The sequence below is a fragment of the Papaver somniferum genome, chromosome 5, assembly GCF_003573695.1.
Source record: "Papaver somniferum cultivar HN1 chromosome 5, ASM357369v1, whole genome shotgun sequence".
Taxonomy (NCBI): Eukaryota; Viridiplantae; Streptophyta; class Magnoliopsida; order Ranunculales; family Papaveraceae; genus Papaver; species Papaver somniferum.
This window is the reverse complement of record NC_039362.1, coordinates 94,524,694-94,551,185: the sequence shown is the minus strand read 5'-3', so window position 1 is coordinate 94,551,185 and position 26,492 is coordinate 94,524,694. Positions and strand designations below refer to the sequence as shown.

Genomic DNA, 26,492 nt, shown 5'->3' with positions numbered 1-26,492 from the left:
TAACGTATATTGGCTAGTACCTGTGTTTTGTGTAATTCAACTTAAATTGCTTTGAGCAGCCTATCTTTTGTTCTGTTGCTGCATTCTAGTCGTGAAGACTGGTTTTAATGTTTTTTCAAGTGCTTACTTTCCGTCCTTATAGTCACTTTGTTTTTTCCTCGTACACAGCTTAGATATCATCCTTTTTCTCTTAGCCGTTTTTTTCCCTCATACAAAGCTTTGATATCATCCATTTTCTCTTAGCCTGGCCTTTTTAGGATTTTAAATAGAGACATTTTTTTCTTAATTTTCTCTTCTCTAGTGCTAAAACTCTCTCTGTTTTTAGTAGTGTAGCTTTGTCTAGCAAGATGAAGCTTTTGTCTTGGAACGTACAGGGTATAGGTACTCCTCTCACTAAAGACCATTTACAATACCTCTGCCAATTATATAACCCTGATATAGTGTTTCTAGCCGAGACAAAAGCTCCGCTGTCTCGGATGAATTTATTCTTTAAAAAATCCAAGTTTCATGATTGGTTTATCATTCCGTCTGTGGGAATAGAAAAAGGGATAGCAATCGCCTGGCATAATAATATCGATATGAAATTAGTATCAGCAAAATATAACGTGTGCCATTTTGAAGCAAGTCTAGGTGAGGATAAGATTTTCATCACTTGTGTTTATGGAGCTATTGATACTGATGAAAAAAAATCAGGCAATGGAATTATATTTCATAAATGGCCCAGCAAGTGAATAAGTCTTGGGCTCTAATTGGCGATTTAAACATCATTCTTGACCCAGATGAAAAGCAGGTGGGAAACAAGACTAGTTCTAGCAGCAAGACTGTCATCATCCAGACAATTGTCTCCATAGGACTACAAAATGCGGGATATGAAGGCGCTCCATTCACATGGTCAAACAACAGAAAAGGAGAAGCGGACATTTGCGAAAGAATTGACAGAGCATTGACCTATGGTCTCAAAAATTCCCGGACACCAAGGTAACTCATCTACCTAGAGTTGGATCAGATCATACACCTATCTTATTAGATACAAACCCTGAAATATTGAAACATCAGAAACCTTTTAGATGTATTAGATCTTGGCTATCACACTCCACTCTACACGAGGTAGTCAAAGCATCCTGGGAACTACACTCCAATAACACAACAAATGAAAACATCTCCTTGAAACTCCAACTCCTATCCTCAGATCTTTCCCAATGGAATTCAGACATCTTTGGAAACATTCATAAAAATATTAGGAACTTAAATAATAAAATCGAGAGCATCCACAAATCCGGAAATATCTCCAGAGACATAGACAAGCTAAAAAATCTCCGACCAGAACTAGGAAAATGGTACCAAATTAAAAACGATTTCTACAAAAAGCTGTCTAGAGATAAATTCTTCAAGGAATACGACCGAAATACATAATAATTTAAAGAAACCGACACTACAACGTACCAAAACAAATTAAAGTATCAAATGAAACAATCATCATTATTTAATGGTAGCATTTCAGCTTTTTTAAAACCATGTACTTAAAAACACAATATGATCCTGTTAGCACCATTCAAATCCGATGAGAGTTAACTTAATACTAAGGACAAGCTAAAGAAAACCAAACACATGTTGTGTACATGGCTACAGGCATATATAAAACTAAACATGGATAAGACCACTTAATGATCCAAAAATCCATTTTCCCATCCGCAACAAACCCGTATCTCCGACCATATAACAGAAAAATACCAAGAACTGCATAATTTTACAAATTCCAGTTCCCCACACATACTGCTTGCATTCATGAGACTCAGAACTACATAACATGTCCATGCTAGCTTGCCTCGTGCCGAAAAGAGAAAATAAAAGCATTGATTGCATAATAAAGTGCACATGGCATGAAACCAGTAGATAACTTATTCCACAATCAACAAGGGTTCATGTTTGAGGTCAGCATTTGCGGACATGAAGTATTCAAGTTATTCATCAATATAAAGCGACAAATTAAAGGAAGATGTGAGTGGTTTCCTAAGAGCTTGTGACTATCATTTCGGCAAACACCTTAAGCTCCTTAAGCGCGAACAAACATTCGAATTCATATTTCTCGCTCACAATAGAAAACATTCCCACGGAAAGAATTTCATAAGGAAATAACGAAGGAGCAAGAATGTACCGTATTTCTGTTTTACAACTTCAGTTTCGGTTTATCAAATATTTTCTGATCATCTCGAAATTTTTACAGAATCTCTGTGGCCTAGGGTATCACAACATATTAAAAATTCAAATCATTCTAACGGTTGGTTAAGAAGATAAACACAATAGAAATCGGCTCGCGCTATCAATCTGCAAAATTCAGTCCCAATTCCCTCCCAATTTGAGGTACCTAAAATGATTGGATATTTCTGAAAATTACATGGTAAGTAACATATATTCCAAAGAGTAATATATCAAAATTTCAGCTTAATCCAATAACAAGGTCATGAGAAAACGCAACCATTAGTCGGCTATCCAGAACTGCAATTCAGCAGAATGCAGTCACAATGTATTCATGATTTGCATTAGTAAATGTGACCTGATTATTTTAAAATTTTCACAGAAGATATATAACTGACCGAAGTACAACATATCAAAAATCCGTCATATTCCAACGGTGGAATCTAAATATATTGGTAATATAATAACAGAAATTTTAGGGTTCACAAAGTTGAATTACAATCAAATCTTGCAATTTCGATAATCAACACAAATATCAACCTATGTAACACCAACCCAATTTATAATTTACAATAATTTTAAAATTAAACTCTCGATTTTGAAGAATCCCAAATTCTCATGAAGAACCCTAATTCTCAAATTCATAAATGGAAACATCAAAACATGAAATTTATGTTATTTGCTAATGAGAGCCATTGTTCCAAAATATACGAGCTTCAAAAATCAATACTCAATCAAAGTAAACCAGCTCAAATAGCAATTAGGGAAAGTTTAGTAGAACTAGAAAGAGGAGGAAGAAATTCCATACCTTACATGCAAACACACAACAAGTAATAACAACAAATCTAGTGATTTTTTTTTCACAAATTATTTCTCAAACAAATTTTCTAGAGTTCCTTCATTTGAAAATCTCCAGAGAAAACAAAAAAAAAAATTTGATGGAAAGACGAGATATATTCACTAGCAAATATAGTACGAAAGGTTTACAATTTCGTTTCTATCAAAAATGCTAGAAACAATGCTAGTAATTTTAAGTTTTTGCTGCAACTTCATGGATAAATGTTGAAGACACTTTATCCTTGCTTCTTTGGCAATTATGTCTGCTGCTGAATTGTATTTTCGATTAGTGAACTTTACCTTCGCCTGCGGAAGATCGTTTAAGATTGTCTTTACTCCTTGCACTGTGTTTTTGGCCGCCCAGAATGGACTTGTGTTATCCTTGTTGATATTGTCTGCCAAGGATTTACAATCAATTACAATAGTGATGCTAGATAACACGTTTTCTTTTAGCTACGTAACCACTTTGTATAAAGCTTTCGCTTCCGCATGGAAAGCTGAAGTGGCCGTCTCCGATCCTGCTGAAATGTGCATGAAAATGTGTTGATCAACCGAATACACTATGTGTGCATATCCTATTGATAGGTCGTCTTCTTTGAAAGAGGCATCTATAAAGATTATCCAATCAGTATTTATATTTGACCACTTGGTATTGATCAACAATGTTTGGTTAGTGTCTAGCCCTTTTGTAGTAGTCTTTTTAGGAATGGACTGCAAGAAACTGCTGATCTGTGTTATTAGTTGCCTTGGATTTGGAATTATCTTCTCGAAAACCACCGAACATCCGTATTTCCAGATGAACCATAATATGGTCGCAATTTTCCCCGTTGATATATCTAGGTCTGGGTTTTGAATCCACCTTTTAACCCAGGTTGTGATTGAATCCGTATCATCTGAGGGTATTAGGTGACCTAAAAAGAAACTGAACCAAATGGCTCTGGAAAAAGGGCATGTTCCAAATAGGTGTTTCTATGTTTCCTGAACTTGCATATTAAACATTTGGCAGTTTGTATCTATTTCCGAATTGTGGATCCCCAGTCTCGAAGATGTGGGTAAAGCTTTTCCAGATAGTTTCCACACAAAAAGCTTGATTCTTGGAATTGCTTGTATTCTCCAAATATTTTTCCATGGGAAATCTAACAAGGAATTGTCTTCTTCTTGAGTTTGGTTTGCTAGGAAATTATAAATGTTTTTGGCTGACAAGAGTCCTGATTGATGATGTAACCATTTTATGTTATCTTCTTCCTCATTTCTTGGAGAGATGGCTTGAATTTTATTCCTCACTTCCGGGCTAAAGTAAATGTTTAGTTTTCTTGGTCCCACTTGTTCTCTTCTGTAATGAGCTCTTGGACCTTTGTCGGAATCGTGCCCTGTGGGTCTTGAGGTTGCGGAATTATTTCCACATTTGGAATCCATCTATCTTCCCAAACATTTATCGATTTTCCATTTTTTACTCGCCAGATGAAGTTTCCTTTAATTAATTCCAGACCTTTTCGAATGCTTGTCCAAATCCACGATAAATTGGAGACTTTGGATTCTTTCAGAGGGTTTGAATATGGGAAATATTTTGCTTTGATGAGTTTTGCCCAAAGTTGCTCTTTTTCTATTAATAATCTGCTGACTAGTTTAGTGAGAAGAGCAACGTTGAATTGATGTGGTTTTTTTTATACCTAAGCCTCCTTGAGAAATGAGTTTGCAAATATATTTCCAAGCTCTAATGAAACCTCCTTGATGTTTTTGCCTGCCTTTATTCCACCAGAAGTTTCTTTGAATCCTGTCCAACTTGTTCAAAGTGTCTTTAGGAAGTGCAAGTACCTGCATCTGGTACGTTGGAAAAGCTTGAAGGATAGATTTTATCAGAACTGTCCTCCCTGCTTGAGATAGGAGTTTCGATTTCCAGCCTTGTAGAGTTGAGTAATATTTCTGGAGGAGAGGCTCGAAATTCGCTTTCCTATTTTTATCAAAAAATAGGGGGGTTCCGAGATATCTATCATTTTTCGTCATCAGCGGAACTTTTAGAATTATGGCTATATATTTTCTGTGTTTAGGATGAATTTTTGAACTGAAATATACACTTGATTTTTGTAGATTTATCATTTATCCTGTTATATCTCCGAAAAGAGAAATGATTTCCAAAAGATTTTTTGCTTCCCCCATATCGGATTTTGTGAAGAGAAAGCAATCATCAGCGAAGAATAGATAGGAGATGTTTGGAGCTTCTTTATTGATTTGAAAGCCTGATATTTTTTTCTCGGAAGTCGCCTTTTCTAGGAGTCTGGAAAGAATTTCCATGCAGATTAGAAATAAGTAAGGCGAGAGTGGGTCCCCTTGTCTTAATCCTCTTGACGTTTTAAATTTAGAACCAGGAGAGCCGTTGAGAAGGATTGAGAATGAGGTGGTGGAGATGCATTGAAAGATGAGGTCAGTCCACCTTTCATCAAAGACCAAACTAAGGAGAGATTTTTCTATGGAATTCTACTCCACTCTATCAAAGGCCTTTGACAGGTCTAATTTCAAAGCTAGATAACCTTTTTTCTTCTTTGAAGTTTTCATTGAATGGATGAGCTCATGGTCGATTATAATGTTGTCGGTGATTTGTCTTCATGGAAGGAAAGCAGATTGGTTAGGGGAGATAATTTTGTTGAGGATGGGCTTTAATCTGCTTGCAAGAATTTTTGAAATGAGTTTGTATATGGTGTTGCTTAGGCTTATTGGCCTAAAATCACTCAGGGTTTGAGGGGTTGAAATTTTTGGGACAAGGGTTATGAAAGAGTGGTTCAATTCCTCATCAAGTATCCCCGTTTTAAAAAACTCATGAACTGTGTTGATAATGTCCGGGCCGAATACCTCCCAGTTTGCTTTAAAAAACCCTGGTTGGAAACCATCCATCCCTGACGCTCCCCATTGATTCATGTTGGAGAGAGTTAACCAGATTTCATTTTTGGAGGGTATTTTTAGCAGAGATAAATTTTCTTCTTCAGTGATGCACGGTATTATGATGCTGGACAGATCAAAGTTACAGTTGTTTTTCTGGGATGTACCGATGTGGGAGAAATGATTAATCATAAGGGAATGTAATTGATCTCTGTCGAAGAGCCATAAGCCCGAAGGTTCTCTAAGGGTATTGATGAAGTTGATTCTTTTTCTATATGAGGCAGTGGCATGAAAATATTCTGTATTTCTGTCATATTCTTTGAAAAATTTACCTCTTGACAGCTGATGGTAGTAGTCATTTTTAATCTGGTACCATTTCCCTAGTTCTTCTTGGAGATTCTTAAGCCTATCTACATCTTTGGCAATATTTCCGGTTCTATGGATATTCTCAATTTTATTGTTTAAATTCTTGATATTTTTACGTATATTGCCAAAGATATCCGAGTTCCACCGGGAAAGATCGGAGGACAACAGTTGGAGTTTTAGGGAAAAGTTTTCATTTGTTGAGTTGGTTGAATGATATTCCCAAGATGCTTTAACTACTTCGGGTAAGCTAGAATGAGAAAGCCAGGATCTTATACATCTAAATGGTTTTTGAAGTTTTAATTTTTTTGGCTTGGTATCTAGTAAAATAGGCGTATGATCAGAACCAACTCTAGGTAAGAGAGTTACTTTGGCATCCGAGAATACCTGTGTCCAAAGTGAAGAAATCAACGCTCTGTCGATTCTTTCGCAAATGTTTGCATCTCCTTTTCTGTTGTTTGACCATGTGAACGGAGCACCATCATATCCGGCGTCTTGTAATCCCAGATAGACAATCAATTGTGTGATGAAAGATTTAGTACTCGATCTTGCTTTATTTCCCCCTTGCTTTTCATCTGGATCTAGAATGACGTTTAAATCCCCAATCAGTATCCATGGTAAAAAAGCGGGGGTCTAACACCACCACCCAATATTTCGCTTAGCAATCTGTATGGACTAACTCCGAAACACTTTCTAGAGAATCAACTAGACAGTCAGACTCAATCTAGGTAAAAGTATCTCAAGTAGTTAATATATCAATCTCTCGATTTGATCTTTACTCAAGAAAATAGAAATCTGCGAGTCTTTATCAAAGAGAGATGAACTTGGACGGTACCAAAGACCAATGTTCAAGGATCAATCAATATCAATCAACAACCGTTAGGTCGGACTATCCAATTAATTGATCTAACACACAACCTGTGTTATTTCTATTATATAACAAATATAATGCGGAAAAGAAATAACACAGACACCAGAAGTTTTGTTAACGAGGAAACTGCAAATGCAGAAAAACCCCGTGACCTATTCCAGATTGAATACACATTGTATTAAACCGCTACAGACACTAGACTACTCCAAGCTAACTTCGTACTGGACTGCAGTTGAACCCAAATCAGTCTCTCACTGATCCAAGGTACAGTTGCACCCCTACGCCTCTGATCCCAGCAGGATACTACGCAATTGATTCCCTTAACTGATATCACCCACAACTAAGAGTTGCTACGACCCAAAATCGCAGGCTTTAACAATAAACAAATCTGTCTCACACAGACAAGTCTATCAAAGGATCAATCTGTCTCCCACAGAAAAACCCTAAAGTTTTTGTTTCGTCTTTTGATATAAAATCAAGGTGAACAGAAACCAATTGATAATCCGGTCTTATATTCTCGAAGAACAGCCTAGATTAATCAATCACCTCACAACAATCTTAATCGTATGGTGGCGAAACAAGACATCGTGGAATCACAAACGATGAGACGAAGATGTTTGTGATTGCTTTTATATCTTGCCTATCGGAGAACTCTCACAATCTCAAACCAATCAATATGATCGAACTCGTGCGATAGAAGAAGCAAGATCAGAACACACAACTACGATAAAAGTAGTATCGGTCTGGCTTCACAATCCCAATGAAGTCTTTAAGTCGTTAACCTGGTTTTAGAAGAAGAAAACCAAAGGTTAAAGGAGAACCGACTCTACCGTACAAACTAGTATCACACGTAAGGTGTGGGGATTAGTTTGTAGAGTTGCTATATGTCCCTTTATATAGCCTTTCAAATCAGGGTTTCGCCTTGCTCACAAAGCAAACGCTATCCACCGTTAGATGAAAAGCTGATTTAGATTCAAGCTAATATATCTCAACCGTTAGATCGAAATCTTAGTTTGTTATGCATAAATGAAATACACGCACTTAGGTTTGTTAACCGTACCCAAACGTGTGCATAGTTGGTTCAATAATAGTCAACCAAAAGGTAGCCATTTGAGCATTTCATACCAACCATTTTCTTCTTCACCATAACTAGTTCAAATGACTCATATGAACTAGTTAGAGAGTTGTTCAATTGCAAGGAAATCTCATGTACTACACAAGACACAATTGAAGCAAAGACGATTTGATTCGCATGAATCGGTTCATGAACTTTATAGCCACGGTTTGCAAAAGCATTCCTTAGTCTTTATGAGTTAAGTTCATAAATCATCTTTAGATATATAACCTTTACAAGTTCGCAGACTAGGTTCGCGGACTTGAAGTACTGGAAAGAGTTTTCAAACTCCAGTAGAAATTATCGGGTTCGAGAGCTTCGCTGGTTCGCGGACTTGGTTCACGCAAGACAGTTTGATAACTCAGCAGAAATTCTCGGGTTTGAGAACTTTGGCAGTTCGTGGACTTGGATACTAGCCGATTTCCAGTATGGGACTTATGCACATATGTGTTTCCACAACATACTTATGTACACTATGGTTAGGTAATCTAAAGTCTCATTTCAATCATTGAAACATTCTTAGAGGACGATATATAGTTGTTACACTATTTTCGTCAAAGCAATTTTCAAGATGACTGAAACGTACATGACTTGCGTCACTAGGTAAAGAAAAACATGGTCGAAGCGAAACGCTTACCAACACATATTTCGAGATATAGATAGGTGAGGTATACTCGGCTCGAAATTCCAAATGTGTATAATCTAAGTCTATACATATAGCATACGACTTTTGTCTCAAGAAGTAGGAGATATAATAGATAGACTTTTGAGTGACAGATAAGTTCAAGTCTTCACATACCTTTTTATCGAGAAGTTCCACCGGTTCCTTGAGTAGTTCTTCCACTTGTATGATGAATCTGTTATGTTGTCGATGTTTTAGAAAGATTCTAGAGTATTCTAGAATCTTCTAGGTGTTTCCTTAATTTAGTATAGCTAGAGGTTTCTTAATTTAGTTAAATTCAAGGTTTACTTTTGTAGCTATGTTTAGGTTTCCTAGTATAACTCATATACTTGGAAGACAAGTTTGTAACCTATATAAATAGGTGTACAAGTATTAAGGGAAAAAAAACAGCACAATTCAGAGAAGAGTTCTCATAACTAGAGAATTTCAGGGTTTAGAACGTTTGGTTCATAGAGAATTGTTTAGGTTTTGTGAACAACATCCTGCTGGTCATAGTTGTGGTTTATTCTCTGTAATTCGTTCTATAATAAGAGTTGATCGTAGACGTTTGTGGACGTAGGCATATTTCCGAACCACGTTAAATCTTGTGTGTTTCTTTGTTTCGTTTAGTGCATCTTATTTCTTTTTTCTTTAGTTCTACGTTGATCCAAAGAACTATTAGTGTCTTGTAAGGTTAATCCTAACAAGTGGTGTGGTGAGCGTGGAGAGGATCATAGTTGGAAGTGAAGATGTCTACTTCTACATCAAGTGGAAATTTTTCGAAGGTGCATGGATTTGATATTATCAAATTCAACGGGAAGAATAATTTTACATCATGGAAAACTGATGTTAAATATATTCTTGTTAGTATGAAACAAATCAAAGCGATCAAGGACAAACCAGCAGTGTTACCAAAGGAATGGAGCGATGAGAAATGGGATGACCTTGCTTTGGAGGCGTGTTCAACTATTCGGTTATGTTTGTCAAGAGAGATCACTCATAATTTTTCGAGTGAAACCTCTGCAAAGGTGTTGTGGGATAAGTTAGAGAAGATCTACTTGCAAAAGGATTTGACTTCAGAGCTTTACTTGAAGCGCATGCTTTATGCCTTTCGGATGGCTTCAGGTAAGCCTATGGTTGATCATATTAATGAGTTTAATAAGATATGTTCTGATTTATCTAACATCAATGTGATTATTTCTGATACGAACAAATCTATGATATTATTATGTTCTTTGCCTCCATATTATGATGCTTTCGTTGACTACTTGCTGAGTGTGAAAACCGAAGGAGACAATAAGTTGGTTTTCGATGATGTGGTTGCTGCTTTACAAGCTAAGGCATTAAGGAAACAAGATTTAAGCGATGAAGCACAAGGCGAGGGTTTGTTTGTTGATAGAGGAAAGAATAGTAATAAGAAGCAGAAGTCGAAGAATCGTTTCAAGAAGAACGATATTGAGTGTTATTATTGTCATAAAACTGGTCATATTAGGGATGATTGTCTCAAGCTTAAGGCAAGTGATGAGAAACGTGGGAAATCAGATTCGAAGAATGTTGTTGCTTCGGTTGTGGAAGGCAGTGAAGTTTTAGAAGACCCAATGAGTGGTTTTGATGAGGAAGTGTTAACCGTTACATCAAAGAGTTATCTCAATGATGGTTGGATGCTTGATTCCGATGCTTCGTATCATATGTGTCCTTCAAAGGATTGTTTCACTACTTATAGAGAGGTGAATGGTGGTACTGTTATGATGGGAAATTCTAATGCCTGCAAAATAGTTGGAGTTGGTACGGTACAAGTTCGTTCGCATGGTGTTATCACAACACTTTCAGAGGTTAGACATGTTCCAGATTTGAGGAAGAGTTTGATTTCGTTAGGAGTACTTGAATCACTTGGATACAAGTATTTTGCTGAATATGAATTCTTGAAGGTATACTACGACGATAGTTTGAAGATGACCGGTGAAATAAATGGTAATTTATATTTCTTACAAGGAGATATAGTTTGTGGTGGAGTTATGGTTTCTCAATCAATTGATGAGAAACAGGTGGAGTCAACACGTTTATGGCATATGCGTCTTGGGCATATGAGTGAGAAAGGTATGTCCGTTTTGAGTAGTAAAGGCTTGCTTGGAGGTGAAAAGACTCGCAAGCTTGATTTCTGTGAGCATTGTATCTTCGGGAAGCAATGTAGGAGCAGTTTTGGTACCGCTGTACATCAAACACAGGGTATGTTAGATTACATCCATTCAGATGTTTTGGGTCCCTCTCGTAAAGTTTCTAAGGGAGGTGCTAGGTGGTTTGTGACCTTTATTGATGACTTTTCGAGGAGAGTTTGTCTTTACACCATGAAGCATAAGTATGAAGTCACCGAGGTGTTTAAGAAGTGGAAGACCATGGTAGAGAAACAACTTGGTCGTGTGATTAAGAAGATACGTTCCGATAATGGCGGTGAATACATCGAAGACCCATTGAAGGAGTTTTGTTAGGAACAAGGTATCGTTAGGCACTTCACAGTCAGGGGTACACCACAGCAAAATGGAGCAGCGGAAAGAATGAATCGAACGTTACTTGAGAGAGCACGGTGCATGTTGTCAGACACAAGTTTAGACAAGATTTAGTGGGCTGAAGCAGTTAATACGGCATGCTATTTAGTGAATCGATCACCATCAATAACTATTAAGTGTAAGTGACCTATGGAGGTATGGACCGGTAATCCCGTCAATTATACTAATTTGAAGGTATTTGGTTGTCCAACCTATTTTCATGTGAAAGAAGATAAGTTGGGTGTTAGGTCTAAGGAAGCAATTTTCTTAGGTTATCCATTAGGTGTTAAGGGGTATCGTCTATGGTTCCCAGAACATAATAAGTTTATTATCAGTCGTGATGTGATCTTTAATGAGAAAGCGATGCTTGATTCAAAGAAGTTCACTGATTGGGACTCTCAAATTGAAAGTGAGAGTAGTAGCGGTGTTGAAGATGATTCGGTGCAGGTGGAGCAAAGGGTTCCAAGTTCATCTACTATAGAAGAAGAAAAAGAAACTCTTGTAGAAGATGAAGTTGAGTTTGAGCTTCCTAGTGAGGAATCTACACAACAACAAGTTGAGAATATTCCGTCCTTGACGTCTCAACGTGAGAGACGTGCACCAGTTCGTTATGGTTTTGATGAGTTTGCATCTTATGCATTCTCTGTTTTTGAGGATGAGCCGTTTACCTTTGAGGAGGCAATGAGTAATACTCATGCCGTTGAGTGGAAAACAGACATGGATGAGGAGATGAAGTCTCTTCACAAGAATCACACTTGGGAGCTTGTTAAGTTGCCTAAGGGTCGAAAGAAGATTGGGTGCAAGTTGGTCTATACGGTAAAGGATGGAATTCCAGATTCCAAGAGTGTCGTTAGTGGTATACGATACAAAGCAAGGTTAGTAGCTAAGGGATATGCACAAAGGGAAGGTGTGGATTATAATGAAGTTTTCTCTCCGGTTGTTAAACACACTTCTATCCGAGTTCTTTTAGCATTTGTGATGCAATTTGACTTAGATCTCGAGCAATTAGATGTCAAAACAACATTCTTGCATGGAAATTTGGAGGAAGACATTTATATGTCACAGCTCATTGGTTATGAAGTTGCTGGTAAGGAAGATTATGTGTGTCGACTTGAGAAATCATTGTATGGTTTGAAGCAATCGCCAAGATAATGGTACAAGAGGTTTGATACATTTATGTTGCAGCAAAAGTATACTCGTAGTAAATACGATCAGTGCGTGTACTTTAAGAAGTTTCCAGATGGAAGTTTTGTGTATATTTTACTCTATGTGGATGACATGCTCATAGCTGCAAAGAGCAAGTCAGAAATTGATGTTTTAAAAAAACAATTGAGTTTAGAGTTTGAGATGAAGGATTTGGGTCCAGCTAAGAAGATTTTGGGTATGGAGATTACTCGAGACAGATCTAAGGGAAAGTTATGTCTTACTCAGAAATCCTATCTTGAGAAGGTTCTTCGTCGCTTTGGAATGCATAACTCCAAAGCTATTAGTGTTCCAATACCGCCTACAGTTAAGTTATCAAAACAGTTGTGTCCTACTACAACTGAGGAGAAGGAGTTTATGTCAAAGGTTCCCTATGCTAATGCGGTAGGTTCTTTGATGTATGCTATGGTTTGTATTCGTCCGGATATTTCACAGGAAGTTGGTTTAGTTAGTCGTCATATGGATAATCATGGAAGATCACATTGGTATGTGGTGAAGGGAATTTTGAGATATCTTCAAGGGATCTTGGATATTGGTTTAGTGTTTGAGAAGGAGCAGAATTTGAAGGTCTGTGGATTTGTTGATTCTGATATGCGGGTGATAGGGATAAGTGTCGTTCAACTTCAGGGTATTGTTTTACATTGAGTGGAGGACCTATCAGTTGGAGGTTTATGTTACAACCAATCGTAGCTTTGTCTACTACGGAGGCAGAGTATATTGCTGTGACAGAGGTTGTTAAGGAAGCATTATGGCTTCGTGGTTTAGTTAAATACTTGGGGATTATACAACAGAGTGTTGTTGTAAACTGTGACAGTCAGAGTGCTATTCATTTATCCAAGAACCAAGTTTATCATGCACACAACAAGCATATTGATGTTCATTATCATAAGGTACGAGAAGTTGTTGATAACGGATTAGTACAACTATTGAAGGTTGATACTGAAGATAATCCAGCAGACATGTTGACGAAAGTCGTTCCGAAGGTCAAGTTTGAGAGGTGTCTCAGCTTGATCCATACTGCTCGTTGTTGAGGCCCTAGGGGCATTTGAGGCTACGGTTAACTTGAGAAGATCAAGCTCAGTTTGGTGGAAACATCGACAAGGTGGAGAATTGTTATGTTGTCGATGTTTTAGGAAGATTCTAGAGTATTCTAGAATCGTCTAGGTGTTTCCTTAATTTAGTATAGATAGAGGTTTCCTAATTTATTTAAACTCAAGGTTTCCTTTTGTAGCTATGTTTAGGTTTCCTAGTATAACTCATATACTTGGAAGACAAGTTTGTAACCTATATAAATAGGTGGACAAGTCTTAAGGGAAAAAATAAAGCACAATTCAGAGAAGAGTTCTCATAACTAGAGAATTTTAGGGTTTAGAACGTTTGGTTCATAGAGAATTGTTTAGGGTTTGTGAACCACATCCTGCTGGTCATAGTTGTGGTTTATTCTATTTAATCCGTTCGATAATAGGATTTGATCGTAGCCGTTTGTGGACGTAGGCATATTTCCGAACCACGTTAAATCTTGTGTCTTTCTTTGTTTCGTTTAGTGCATCTTATTTCTGTTTTCTTTAGTTCTACGTTGATCTAAAGAACTATTAGTGTCTTGTGAGGTTAATCCTAAGGCAATAATCCTAACAGAATCTCCATGAAGTCCTTGAGCTCAACTACACTTACTATCCTAGTCCGAGACTTAGCTATAATAGACTAGAAATCAAGACTTATAGTTTTGATCACTAACATTGACAAACATGCTTGATATAGCAACGCACGCGAGTTTGACCGAGCAGTGCTCTAACAATCTCACCCTTTGTCAATTTTAGTGACAAAACTATCAATACATATGGAATAAAAAAAAGATAATGAAACTTTAATATCTCCTATTCCATATGTCTAATCTTCAACATTCCTTGAAATCTTCTTCCTTCCAAGTACTCCAATGATCCCAAAGGTTGTAAGTTTAGCATCACCGTTGTTGAAGATCCGTAGCTATAATAATGAGAAAGCATTGGTCTCGATCATTGTTATACAATGTCATAGTATTATTACACAGTGTCAAAGTCCAATTGTATCACAACTTCAACAATAATAATATGGTGATATGTATCACTCCCCCTTAGTCAGTACTCCATCTCGATCATGGAAACCACTCCCCCTTACACAATGATCCGAAAACCATATGTATTTGTAGTGTGAACTACATATTAATTCTCCCCTTTTTTGTCAATAAAATTGGCAAAGGTACAAGAACGGGATCATAATGAAATTTCCACAAGAGACATTTCATGACTAAAAGAAAGGACGTACATCATCTTAATTTAGATGCAATCATATAACCGAAGCTAATAGCATTTATCAAGGAGTTTAAAGATACAAGATAACTCCTCTAAAATTCCACAGCCGCACACCCCTCAAGATATGACCATTAAGCACAAGTTCAAAGGAACTCCCCCCCATTAGATGTCATTCCCAAGGGAAAAACAGGAGCGACCTTAATTTCGAGAGAAAAGAAGGATTTTTATTGGACACCAAAAACCATGAAAAATGATTTTCTATATAAAAAAAAATCAATCAAATTAATCACAAGTAAACCCATGATCAATTTAATCGGAATACTCAATCAAATTAAACACATAAGTGCTTAACTTAATTGATTATGCTCAATATAAGTAAACTTACGGAACATATGACTAACATAACCATTAGAAAATGATTAGGATAGCCGTTCATATACTCAACACAAGAAGAATCTCACAGAATATATGAATACTCAACTAGACTAATTACAAGAGAACCCATAATTAATCTAATTGGAATACAAACAACCAAACTAATTACAAAAGTAATCAATTTAATTGTCATTTGTTTTGCTCGACATAAGAGAACTTACGGAGCAATAACTAAATAACCAAACAAGATGATTAATTTAGTTCACAAATGCTCAACATAACACACCTTACGGAACAACCAATCAAGTTAATCAAAAATAATCAACTTAGTCGTATCGTGCTCAACATAAGACATATTACGGAGCCTCACAGTATTTCATAAGATATGAATCAATGAAGATCAATACTGTGGAATACACAAGGATCTATTCTATTTTCAATCATTATTTGCATAACAATAATAGACTTTATCCTTGTTCACAAAAGATTTTAACCTATATTCCATCAAGGAATTGACAATATAGGTTTAACTTTTGTATTTCTCAAAAGTTTATTCATTCTTAAATCAATACATGAATACCGATCATGAACGACTTTACTTTTGACAAAATATGGGATAACATAGTTCACGGACGTAAACACCAATATCCCATAACATATTGCAATATAACACACCATAAGATTAAATATTTCAAACCATCATCCTCCAAAATATTTTTATAATTTAAAACCAATAAACCTAAAAAATAATACAAGAAGATGAAAATAATAACTATGTGTAGTCGCAATCATCGCTATTCAAAGCACTAGTTATTCTTCCAACTAAGCCAAAAAGAAGACATCCTAGGCAACAATGTCTTTGAGAAATTATTTATCATTCCCGAAATCCTTGTCATCAACTGCCATTGGTACATAAGGTTCGTGAATGAAGGAGTTAATATCAACAAACCGTCTTGGCTGATGATGTCGAACCAGGGCTTTCTGAATTTCCAAAGATCTTAAAACGCAAGCCTTTATTTCACAAATCTCCTTTCTTACTTCCTTCAGCTCATCAAGAACATCGGAAAACTTTTGAGAGTTAGAAGGTACCACCCTTGGCTTTCTTATATTCCTTATTTTTCTTTTCAAGGACGAAGAATTTGGAGATTTCTCTTTTTCCTTGATTGATGGCTTAACAATCATGTTGACATCCTTTCCATCCAAAGACATGATGCTTTGAGAACAGCTATTACCAACTGATTTTTGTGAGTGAAATTCATAATATCGACACGCAGTCTTGAGAAAAGAATATCAAAGAGGAAAAAGGAATGTAGGGTTCGAAACCTTTAAACAGGTTCGTGGACGTCCAATTCTAAACCCTATAAAGAGTAGAATTATCGATAATAACCCTTTTCTTTTATTTGATAGACAAAAAATAACAAACCTAAGAAAACTTTTTCCTAAAGCCTGTGCGTTCACAATCTTGTCTCTTTCGATCAGGCACATGAGACAAGATTTACGAATCAACACAATTAATTTGTGTTGTGGTGAACAACAATTTGTCCACCATTTTCCTCTTGAGAGGAATCCTATGACTTCTGTCTATCAAAGCGATTTGACCACATCTTTTTCTCTAATGGTCTTATTTTATCCTTGGAAACAGACTTCCTAGACGAAGATAAAATCCTACATACCTCAGCGGTTTTCTGAGAAAGTTTAAGCTTCCTTGCTAACTGATTTGCTCTTCGTTGAAGTTTGTTGGCGTGCCTCATTTGATGTTTGTACTTGTAACATCTTGATAGTTCATGACCCTTCTGAGAACAAAATGAGCACGTCAATCTTGGATAATATTCAGGCATCTGTGTGACTGCGGCTAAACACAAGTTAGATCCTGAAACATTACATACAGAGTTTCCAAAGGATGGGTCAATCGATTCTTCCAACTTGATTGGATTCTCGTCTTCACCGAAACCATCAAGGTTGATATATGTATTACTACAATTATCAAAATCAATGTTTTCACAAAGAAGACCGACACTTGATTTCCTATCTTCATCAGAATCATAGATCTCAGACATTTCATCAAGTGTTACAGCAAGACCTTTGTTCTCAGTGTATTTTCTCCGATTAGGGCATTCGTTTTCAAAATGACCAAAACCTTTACACTTAAAGCACTGAGGCATATCATCGTCATCAACCTCGTCAGCATCCCTGTTTTTAGGAGGGGCGCGAGTGTGAGGTTTATCTGATGACCTAGGTTTGTCTCTTGAAAACTGTTTACTTCTCTTCAAAAGAAGATCCCTAAACTGTCTTGTGATCAAGGAGACTGATTTGTTAAGATCTTCGTCCGAAAAATCATCCTCAGACTGATCATCCTCAAAGACATAAACACTTTTACTTTTATCAAGTAATTTAGTGTTCTTCTGTGCTTTAAAGGCAACATCCTTTCCGATTTTGGATGTATGCTCATGATCAAAGATCTTTAGCTTTCCAACCAAGATATTTCTGAAAGTATTGTTGAGGTTATTTCCCTCAACGATGGCATGCTTCTTAGAGTCGTATCTAGATGGCAGCGATCTGAGAATTTTCATCACAATGTCCTTTCCAGGAATAATCTTACCCAATGCAAACGATGCATTAACAATTTCAGACACTTTGTGATTAAACTCATCAAATGAAACTTCATCTGCCATATGAAGGTTCTCCCAATCAGAATTACGGTTTTGAAGCCTAGCTTCCTTTTCCCTGGAGTTTCCTTCAAATACGGTTTCTAAAATATCCCAAGCATCTTTAGACCGAGTGCAATTACACACATGGTGCTGAAGGTTTGGGATAATGGCATGTATGATGGCATTCAAACCGTCGGAGTTTTGCTTAGCAGCAAGAATATCAGCAGGTCTATATTCACCAATAGGTTTGGGAACGTTTACATCACCAACTGCCACAACGGAAGCATCAAAGCCATTAACTACATATACCCATGATTGATAATCACGTGCTTGAAGAAAAGCTCCATAGAAATTTTCCACCATAAGTAATTAGAGCCATCGAAGACTAGTGGTACGTTAATAGAGATAGCACCTCTATCCATAGAGTCAGATCGCTACAAACACAGACTTGTAAGGTCTTAAACGTGTTTGCCTGCTCTGATACCAATTGAAAAAGCGGGGGTCTAACAACGCCACCCAATATTTCGCTTAGCAATCTGGATGGACTAACTCCGAAACACTTTCTATAGAATCAATTAGACAATCAGACTCAATCTAGAAAAAGTATCTCAAGGAGTTAATATCTCAATCTCTCGATTTGATCTTTACTCAAGCAAATAAAAATCTGCGAGTCTTTACCAAAGAGAGTTGAACTTGGACGGTACCAAAGACCAATGTCCAAGGATCAATCAATATCAATAAAAAACTGTTAGGTCGGACTATACAATTGATTGATCTAACGCACAACCTGTATTATTTCTATTATATAACAAATATAATGCGGAAAAGAAATAACACAGACACCAGAAGTTTTGTTAACGAGGAAATCGCAAATGCAGAAAAACCCCGGGACCTAGTCAAGATTGAATACACACTGTATTAAGCCGCTACAGACACTAGCATACTCCAAGCTAACTTCGGACTGGACTGTAGTTGAAGCCCAATCAGTCTCCCACTGATCCAAGGTACAGTTGCACCGCTACGCCTCTGATCCTAGCAGGATACTACGGACTTGATTCCCTTAACTGATATCACCCACAACTAAGAGTTGCTACGACCCAAAATTGCAGGCTTTAACAATAAACAAATCTGCCTCACACAGACAAGTCTATCAAAGGATCAATCTGTCTCCCACAGAAAAACCCTAAAGTTTTTGTTTCGTCTTTTGATATAAAATCAAGGTGAAAAGAAACCAATTGATAATCCGGTCTTATATTCCCGAAGAACAGCCTAGATTAATCAATCCTCTCACAACAATCTTAATCCTATGGTAGTGAAACAAGATGTCGTGGAATCACAAATGATGAGACGAAGATGTTTGTGATTAATTTTATATCTTGCCTATCAGAGAACTCTCACGATCTCAAGCCAATCAATATGATCGAACTCGTACGATAGAGATGCAAGATCAGAACACACAACTACGATAAAAGTAGTATCGGTCTGGCTTCACAATCCCAATGAAGTCTTTAAGTCGTTAACCTGGTTTTAGAAGAATAAAACCAAAGGTTAAAGGAGAATCTACTCTATCTTACAAACTAGTATCACATCTAAGGTGTGGGGATTAGTTTGTAGAGTTTCTAGATGTCCCCTTATATAGCCTTTCAAATCAGGGTTTCGCCTTGCTCACAAAGCAAACGCTATCCACCGTTAGATGAAAAGCTGATTTAGATTCAAGCTAATATATCTCAACCGTTAGATCGAAATCTTAGCTTGTTATACACAAATGAAATACATGCACTTAGGTTTGTTAACCGTACCCAAACGTGTGCATAGTTGGTTCAATAATAGTCAACCAAAAGGTTAGCCATTTGAGCATTTCATACCAACCATTTTCCTTTTTACCATAACTAGTTCAAATGACTCATATGAACTAGTTAGAGAGTTGTTCAATTGCAAGGAAATCTCATGTACTACACAAGACACAATTGAAGCAAAGATGATTTGATTCACATGAATCGGTTCATGAACTTTATATCCACGGTTTTCAAAAGCATTCTTTAGTCTTTATGAGTTAAGTTCAGAAATCATCTTTAGATATATAACCTTTACAAGTTCGCAGACTAGGTTCGCGGACTTGAAGTACTGTAAAGAGTTTCCAAACTCCAGCAGTAATTCTCGGGTTCGAGAGCTTCGCTGGTTCGCGGACTAGGTTCGCGGACTTGGTTCGCGCAAGACAGTTTGATAACTCAACAAAAATTCTCGGGTTTGAGAACTTCGGAAGTTCGCGGACTTGGTTACTAGACGATTTCCAGTATGGTACTTATGCACATATGTGTTTCCACAACATACTTATGTCCACTATGGTTATGTAATCTAAACTCTCATTTCAATCAATGAAACATTCTTAGAGGACGTTATATAGTTGTTACACTATTTCTCGTCAAAGCAATTTTCAAGATGACTGAAACGTACATGACTTGTGTCACTAGGTAAAGAAAAACATGGTCGAAGCGAAACGCTTACCAACACAACCTGTATTATTTCAATTATATAAAAATATAACGCGGAAAAGAAATAACACAGACACCAGAAGTTTTGTTAACGAGGAAACCGCAAATGCAGAAAAACCCCGGGACCTAGTCCTGATTGAATACACACTGTATTAAGCCGCTATAGACACTAGCCTACTACAATCTAACTTCGTACTGGACTATAGTTTAACCCCAATCAGTCTCCCACTAATCCAAGATACAGTTGTACTCCCTACGCCTCTGATCCCAGCAGGACACTGCACACTTGATTCCCTTAGCTGATCTCACCCACAACTAAGAGTTGTTGCAACCCAAAATCGCAGACTTGATAATAAACAAATCTGTCTCACACAGAAAAGTCTATCAAAGGATAAATTTGTTTCCCATTGAAAAACCCTAGGTTTTGTTCCGTCTTATGATATGAAATCAAGGTGAACAGGAACCAATTGATAATCCGGTCTTATATTCCCTAAGAACAACCTATATTAATCAATCACCTCTCAACAATCTTTCTTGACTACACAAGAGGATGTCGAGGAATCACAAACAGTGAGACGAAGATGTTTGTGACTTCTTTATCTTGCCTATCGGAGAACTCTCACAATCTCAATCCAATCACTAGATTGTACTTGTACGATAGAAGATGCAAGATCAGATCACACAATTACGATAAAAGTAGTATCGGTCTGTGAAAAACGGGGGTCTAACAACACCACCCAATATTTCGCTTAGCAATCTGTATGGACTAACTCCGAAATACTTTGTTAGAGAATAAACTAGACATTCAGACTCAATCTAGATAAAAGTATCTCAAGGAGGTAATATCTCTCACTTGTTTTGATTTACTCAAGCTAAAACAATATCGAGTCTAAAATAGAACACAAGGAATAACTTGGACGGTACCAAAGACCAATGTCCAAGGATCAATCAATATCAATCAACAACCAAAGGTTGGATTTCCAATTGATGATCTTAACGCACAACCTGTATTATTTTTATTATATAAAAATATAATGCGGAAAGAAATAACACAGACACCAGAAGTTTTGTTAACGAGGAAACCGCAAATGCAGAAAAACCTCGGGACCTAGTCCAGATTGAATACACACTGTATTAAGCCGCTACAGACACTATCCTACTATAATCTAACTTCAGACTGGACTATAGTTGAACCCCAATCAGTCTCCCACCGATCCAAGGTACAGTTGTACTCCTACGCCTCTGATCCCAGCAGGACACTGCGTACTTGATTCCCTTAGCTGATCTCACTCATAACTAAGAGTTGATGCAACCCAAAATCGCAGACTTGATAATAAACAAATCTGTCTCACACAAAAAAGTCTATCAAAGGATGAATCTTTCTCCCACAGAAAAACCCTAGGTTTTGTTCCGTCTTATGATATGAAATCAAGGTGAACAGGAACCAATTGATAATCCAGTCTTATATTCCCGAAGAACAGCCTAGATTAATCAATCACCTCTCAACAATCCTTCCTGACTACACAAGCGGATTGTCGAGGAATCACAAACAGTGAGACAAAGATGTTTGTGACTTCTTTATCTTTCCCATCGGAGAACTCTCACGATCTCAAGCCAATCAATAGATTGTACTCGTACGATAGAAGATGCAAGATCGGATCACACAACTACGATAAAATTAGTATCGGTCTGGCTTCACAATCCAAATGAAGTCGTTAAGTCGTTAACCTGGTTTTAGAGAAGAAAACCAAAGGTTAAAGGTGAATCGACTCTAGCGAGCGCACTAGTATCACACATACGTGTGGGGATTAGTTTTGCCAATTGCTAGATGTCTCCTTTATATAGCCTTCAAATCAGGGTTTTGCCTTAGTTACAAAGCAATCCATATTCACCGTTAGATGAAAACCTTATATAGATTCAATCTAATATTTCTCAACCGTTAGATCGAAAACTTAGCTTGTCACACACACTTGGGTAAACGTTTACTGGGTTTGTGAAAACCATTCCCAAACATGTACGTGTATGTTGGTTCAACATAGTAACCCAAAAGGTTAACCATATGTGAATTTCATATTAACCTCGTTCTTCTTCACCATAACTAGTTCAATTGACTCAAATGAACTAGTTAGAGAGTTGTTAAATTACTATGAGAACTTATGTAACTACAAAAGACACAATTGAAACAAAGTGATTCGATTGGATTGAATCGTCTTATGAACTTATAGCAACGGTTTGCATAAAGCATTCCTTAGTAATTTAAGTTTCATGTTCAGAGCACATCTTTAGATCATAAACACTTAAGCTCACAAACAAGTTCGCGGACTTAAGACAACCGGCAGAGTTTTCTAAACTCAACAGAAAATATCGGCAAAGAGACTTCCGCCAGTTCGCAGACTAGGTTCGCGGACTGAGTTCGCGGACTAAACACGCAAACGAGTTATTGGAAAACCCAACATAAATTCTCGGTAAGAGAACTTCCGTCAGTTCGCGGACTGGGTTCACGGACTTGGCAAAGACAATTCCTCCAGTTTCTCTCAATCAAAAAAGTTCGAAAACTTCGAATTAAGGAATATGACTTATGCACATATATGTTACCACACATAGCTTATATCCATCATTGGTTGTATAGACCTAAACTCTCATTCCAACCATTGAAACATTCTCAGAGGACGTTATTCAGTCGTTATTTACAGACCTTTCTCGTCGGAGCAATTTCCAAAGTAATTGAAACTTTTCATGACTTTCGTCACTAGGTGAAGATAAACCCGATCAAAGAGAAACGCTTTACCAACACACAATTTCGAGAAAAAGATAAGTAGAGTATACTCAGCTCAAAATGTCAAATGTGTATGATCCATTCTATATAGCATACGACTTTTGTCTCATAAGAAGTGGGAGATAGAATAGATAGACTTTTGAGTGACATATAAGTTCAAGTCTCCACATACCTTTTTGTTGATGAAGTTGCACGGTTCCTTGAGTAGATCTTCGTTGTTGTATGATGAATTGCCATGAAGTCCTTGAGATCAACTACACTTTTCTATCCTAGTCCGAGACTTAGCTATAATAGACTAGAAATAAAGACTCAAAGTTTTGATCACTAACATTGACAAACATGCTTGATATAGCAACGCATGCGAGGTCGACCGAGCTATGCTCTAACGATCTCCCCCTTTGTCAATTTTAGTGACAAAACTATTAATACATATGGAATACAAAAAAGATAAACTTTAGTGGCTCATATTCCATAGTCTAATCTTCAACGTTCCTTGAAATCTTCGTCCTTCCAAGTGCTCCAATGATCCCAAAGGTTGTAAGTTTAGCACCACCGTTGTTGAAGATCCGTAGCTATATGATAAGCATGTAAATTCTACATTTTATACCCATATTTATATTATCTAGGATTCAATATTTTAGTTACTAATACTATTTTAGTGCTTTTGTAGAAAGTACAAGTGAATTTGATCATTCAACGAATAAACAGCAAAATGTGAGACTTAATGGTGTTTGCGACGAAAATGGCAAATATGTTGGCATGGTATTTCTATATATCAGCAGCACTTATTATGTTGGCCTGGTATTTCTATATATCAGCAGCACTTATTATGCTGGCCTGGTATTTCCATGTATAAGCAGCCGGGTTGGCCTGGTATCTCCATGTATCAGCAACCACAATGATCAAATATGCTGGCCTGGTATTTATATATATCAGCAGCACAATGATAAATGAGGTTGGCATGGTATCTCCATGTATCAGCAACCACCATGATGAAACGGGGTTGGCCTGGTATCTCCATGTATCAGCAACCACCATGTTGAAACTGGGTTGGCCTGGTATTTCCATATATCAACAACCAGTCTAGTTACCATGACAACAGAAGGGAGTCGAAATGGTGAATATGAAACTAAAACGGTGTTGGTGTAAATTTACGTATAGCATGAACAAAATTGAGTTTCCAAAGGTAGCCGCATTAATTCTTGAAGCACCTGCTACACTTCCAAATTCAATATCCAAGGTTGTTTCCTTAGTGACACACCTCCATCGGGTAATGACATGCAGAAGAAAATATATGGGGATAATTAATTGGTGTTAATTTATTAATGAGAGAATATTGTGGTTGTCAAGAGGGAATCAGTATTCAATGTGAAAATATTTTGCAAGATGGTATATGGCATGACAATATATTCATGAAGTATTATGGGATCCACATAAATGCAACTCTCACTCGGAAAAGGAAAGAAAATAAAGAAATTAAGTGGTATTATGGAAAATGGAAGAAAATAAAGTAGTGAAGTAATATTATTTTACTTACCATTATTAGTGGGAGTGAATTATATTAAACGTGGACACGAGATTGTGAACATACATTTTGGTTGGTGGTCAAAGATACATGCAAGGGAAATTAATTGTGATTGGAGAAAGAATTATACTTCTCACTTTAATTATTCACATGCAAAAATTTGATAAGGAAAGAATATATTATTCTCATTTACACTTTAATATGTCTGAAGTGGAGGAACCATAAAAAGGGTGGAGTGACGTCTGTGTTGTGTGGGGGCGGTTGCAGAGCCGTGAAGCGGAGAAACAAGGGTTTGCAGTTTTGATTTCATTTTTCTCCATGGTTTGCTAAATTGTTTTTTAGGGTTGAAATGGAAACCAATTTAATAATATAGACTCAACAATGATATTTCTAATAATAATTCATTGATTAGTAATTTCTCTTCATATAGCTTGGTATTTAATTACTCATGTGATTTTCTAGATTATTTATGCTTTTGAATTGATATTTCGTGCTTCGGTTAAATCCCTGGACGTGGTATGCAAGGATAGATAGGTAATGCTTTAGAATCACTACCCTTGAAGCGAAGGATATTACAACCGAGAAACTATATTTGAGAATTTAACATACAATCTTCCGAGACATGAGATTGGTTTCAAAAATTGTCTTGAGTAATAAATAGAGATTAGTAGAGTTTTATATGATTGAATTGGTGAAAATCGAAAACCCTAACAACCCTTTCCCATTATTGTTTGAATTATTATTATTTCATTTTTGTCCCTAATTTTTGAAAAATCGTTAAAACATTATCTATTTGATTATTTTGTTTTGGTATTAGTTGGTAGAGTATTTCACACTCCATGTGGGAACGAACTGCATTTGCTATCTATATTACTATTGACCTGTGCGCTTGCGGGTATAACTGGGTTTCATTTAATCATTAATTTTGGTTATCTAAAATCTACATCAAGTTTTTGGCGCCGCTGCCAGGGAATGGTTGCATAATACACTCTAATTGATATCAATTTTTGTATATAATTTATTTTTATTTTTTTTGTATATAATTTCTTTTAGTTCTTTTTACGCAGTTTGTTTGAATATTTTTCAGGTATACCTTAGTTTGAAGTGCTACAGGCGAAAAGATGCACTCGCAAAGCTTTGGCAAGGACCACTTGGAAGATCCACTAGAGGTTTTCTAGCTCATTTTGGGTATGATTTTGATGATGATAGTGTTATTTGTGAAGTCAACGATTTGTTAGACTCCAAACCGCTGCTAGACACTAATAGATGGAAGCCCAAACTAGAACCTCTATTTTTGCCCGTGCTTGGACTAGTTCCATCAGTCGAGAAAGCTCTGACTTTGACCCTTAATCTATCAAGTTATGATTGTTTTCATCTTAGTAGTATTAATAATGAAACCATCGTGGATGAGAATGGATCTATTAGTTAAGATATTATTGCTCCTTTGATCCCTTGTTCAGCAGGTGAATTTGAACCAATATCTGCGGCGCAAGTTATTTCGTCAGACTTAGAACCAGATTTAGGGAGTAAAAGAACTGTTTAATTCATTAAACAATCTTTACTAATTATTTGCGAACCTGATTTACTTCATATTCAAGGTTCGAATTATGTTTTAAATAAGACTGAGTTCAGTTTTATCTCTCTGTGTACTAATATTTCTTACTGCAGGTTCATGTTTATGACTAATCATATTAGTTGGGTTGATCCCCAACTCTTCAGGCTTTAC

The 26,492-nt window shown here is 36.7% G+C and overlaps 1 protein-coding gene across 1 annotated transcript; it reads left to right on the top strand.

Moving 5' to 3' along the window:
- Positions 1-305: 305 nt before the first annotated feature.
- On the top strand, positions 306-25,928 carry LOC113277661. The gene is made up of 3 exons (XM_026526706.1): positions 306-630; positions 780-978; positions 25,854-25,928. Exons 1-3 carry the CDS (start codon positions 348-350, stop codon positions 25,867-25,869), a joined length of 498 nt encoding a protein of 165 aa, XP_026382491.1. The 5' UTR covers positions 306-347; the 3' UTR covers positions 25,870-25,928.
- The last annotated feature ends 564 nt before the right edge of the window (positions 25,929-26,492 follow it).

Excerpts from the sequence above, each read along its gene's own strand:
- LOC113277661 (XM_026526706.1), top strand. The coding sequence starts at position 348 with ATGAAGCTTTTGTCTTGGAACGTACAGGGTATAGGTACTCCTCTCACT. Across the intron at positions 631-779 it reads CCATTTTGAAGCAAGTCTAG|ATGAAAAGCAGGTGGGAAAC; the intron begins GTGAGGATAAGA and ends TTCTTGACCCAG.